The 2,500-nt window shown below is 35.6% G+C and overlaps 1 protein-coding gene across 1 annotated transcript in view; it reads right to left on the bottom strand.

Moving 5' to 3' along the window:
* Positions 1-1,158: 1,158 nt before the first annotated feature.
* LOC125024840 (zinc finger protein OZF-like) overlaps positions 1,159-2,500 on the bottom strand; it is a 7,982-nt gene continuing 6,640 nt past the window's right edge. The window contains exon 2 of the mRNA XM_047612612.1: positions 1,159-2,227. Within this exon, the coding sequence (XP_047468568.1) occupies positions 1,159-2,227 (1,069 nt within the window). The remainder of the gene's footprint in view (positions 2,228-2,500) is intronic.

The raw sequence follows: 2,500 nt of genomic DNA on the forward strand, positions 1-2,500 counted from the left end.
CACGAGATGTCTTCTCTGAGTTAATATGCTACCACGTGTTGCACAAGCTGATTATGTGGCTTTTCCTTTGTGTGTACTCTCAAAATACCTCAATAGATAAGTTATTATAGATTTTATAACTGTAGCATATCACACAACAGTATGTCTTCTCCTTTGTATATAAGATTATTTGGGTCACAAGACTAGTTCCATGTGAGGCCTTATTGCAAATAATACAAAAGTATGGTTACTTTATCGCATGTACTCTTATATGGCTCACGTGATTATGGTTATATGAGAATGCCTTTTAACAACTGTTTGGCTTCTGCTTTCTACTTACTCTCGTATGGCTTACCAGGTGATATTCATGTGAGAAAGCCTTATTGCAGATCTCACAGTTCCATGGCTGCCCCTTTGCATGCACTCTCGGGTGGCTCACTTAGATTTCTGGGTGAATGTCCTGTTGCAAGGATTACAGCTGTATGGCTTCTTATTTGTATGTACTCTGATGTCTTACTAATATCCTTTTCAGAGAGAACGCCTTACTGCAACTATTACATATATATATATATATATATATATATATATATATATATATATATATATATATATATATATATATATATATATATATTTTTTTTTTTTTTTTTTTTTTTTTTTTTTTTTTATTAATTCTCATATGTATCACTAGATTGCTTCTCTGTGAGCTCTTTTGGCAAATGTCACAGCTGAAAGACTTCTCCTTTGTATGTACTTTCGGTTGACTGCTATTTAGCTTCTCTTTTGTATGTTCTCTGATATGTCTTACTAATAGACCTTTCAAATGCAAATACACCATCTATAAAGCATTTGTATGACTTCTCATATCTATCACTGTATTACTTTTCTAGGAGATGCTCTTATAGGAAATGCTCTCGTTTGTGCTGACTCATATGAATTTACCACATTTGTTCTTCTCCTTTTTTTTTCTGAAATCTCACACCTGTATGACTTCTCCTTTCTAAGTACTCTTATATGTATTGCAATATCACTTTTCGACAGAAGCTGTATAAATCCTCCTATACATGTACTCCCATGTGTTGCTTTTGAAAATCACAGTTTTATGGCTTCTCCTTTTGTATGTACTCTCGTATGGCTAACTAGATTATTTCTTCGTGGAGAAGCCTTCTTAAAAATTTCCTAGCTGAATGGCTTCTCCCGTGAATGTACTCTCATATGATTTGCTAGAGTACCTTTCTCAGAGAAGCTCTTCCTGCAAATATTACAGCTGTGTAGCTTCTCCTTTGTATGTACTCTCATATGCCTTGCTAGACTGCCTTTCCGAGAGAAGGTCTTGCTGCAAATTTCACAGATGAATGGCTTCTCTTTTGTGTGTACGCTCATGTGATTTACTAGAGTAATTTTTTGAGAGAAAGTCTTGCTGCAAAACTCACAGCTGAATGGTTTCTCCTTTGTATGCACTCTCATGTGATTTACTAGAGTAATTTTATGAGAGAAGGTCTTGCTGCAAGTCTCACATCTGAACGGCTTCCCCTTTGTATGTACTCTCATGTGATTTACTAAATTACTTTTCACAGAGAAGGCTTTGCTGCAAGTCTCACAGCTGAACGGCTTCTCCTTTGTATGTACTCTCGTGTGATTCACTAGACTATCTTTTTCAGAGAAGGCCTTGCTGCAAACCTCACAGTTGAATGGCTTCTCCTTTGTATGTACTCTCACATGTTTAACTAGATGACTTCTTTGTGAGAAGGCCTTGTTGCAGAACTCACATCCATATGGCTTCTCCTTTGTATGTACTCTCATGTGCTTTACTAGACTTCTTTTCTCAGAGAAGGCCTTGCTATAAATTTCACATACAAAACTTTTCAATTTGGCTTCCGCTTTTGGTTGTGTATCCTGGTTAAGACTTTCCTTATGCATCGCTTGATCCCCATCTGATGAATTCTTCTTCAGACAATTCTCAACCACAAATGGCGTTCTTAACAACATGCCATTACGATCCTGAACCAACTTACACGTGTTCTCATCGAGATTATGAAAGTAGAGACATTTATGTTTCACTTTCTCGTCGTACTCCTCATCAATCTCTTTATCTGCATAATCAAAAGGTTCTTCTTTAATTTCAATACAAGTATCCTCGGAAATATCTTCGCTGAGCTCTTCTTTGATACTGACTCCTGTGCCATACATTTCCTCGTCTGTGAGTGGGGCCAAAGGCATCCAGTCGGCGAGGAAGCTCATCGTGACCCTATGAATGGAAAGCATGCCAGATAATGAACTATAGGATATTATTGATAATGAATATGCCATAAACGATGTTATATTATCTATTATAAAACTAACTATAGATACTATGATTAGATACAGGAAATAAATAATTAATATTTATGATATACATATATGTATGTAAACAAATCCTCTTCTATCTATCTACTTATCTGTGTGTGAAATTATTAAAAATCAAGTGTAACAATACTGATACCAATGTCAACAATAAGAAATGCAAATGGTAATAGTGATT

This window comes from Penaeus chinensis, unplaced genomic scaffold (assembly GCF_019202785.1).
Source record: "Penaeus chinensis breed Huanghai No. 1 unplaced genomic scaffold, ASM1920278v2 CTG_6719, whole genome shotgun sequence".
In the NCBI taxonomy this organism is placed as follows: Eukaryota; Metazoa; Arthropoda; class Malacostraca; order Decapoda; family Penaeidae; genus Penaeus; species Penaeus chinensis.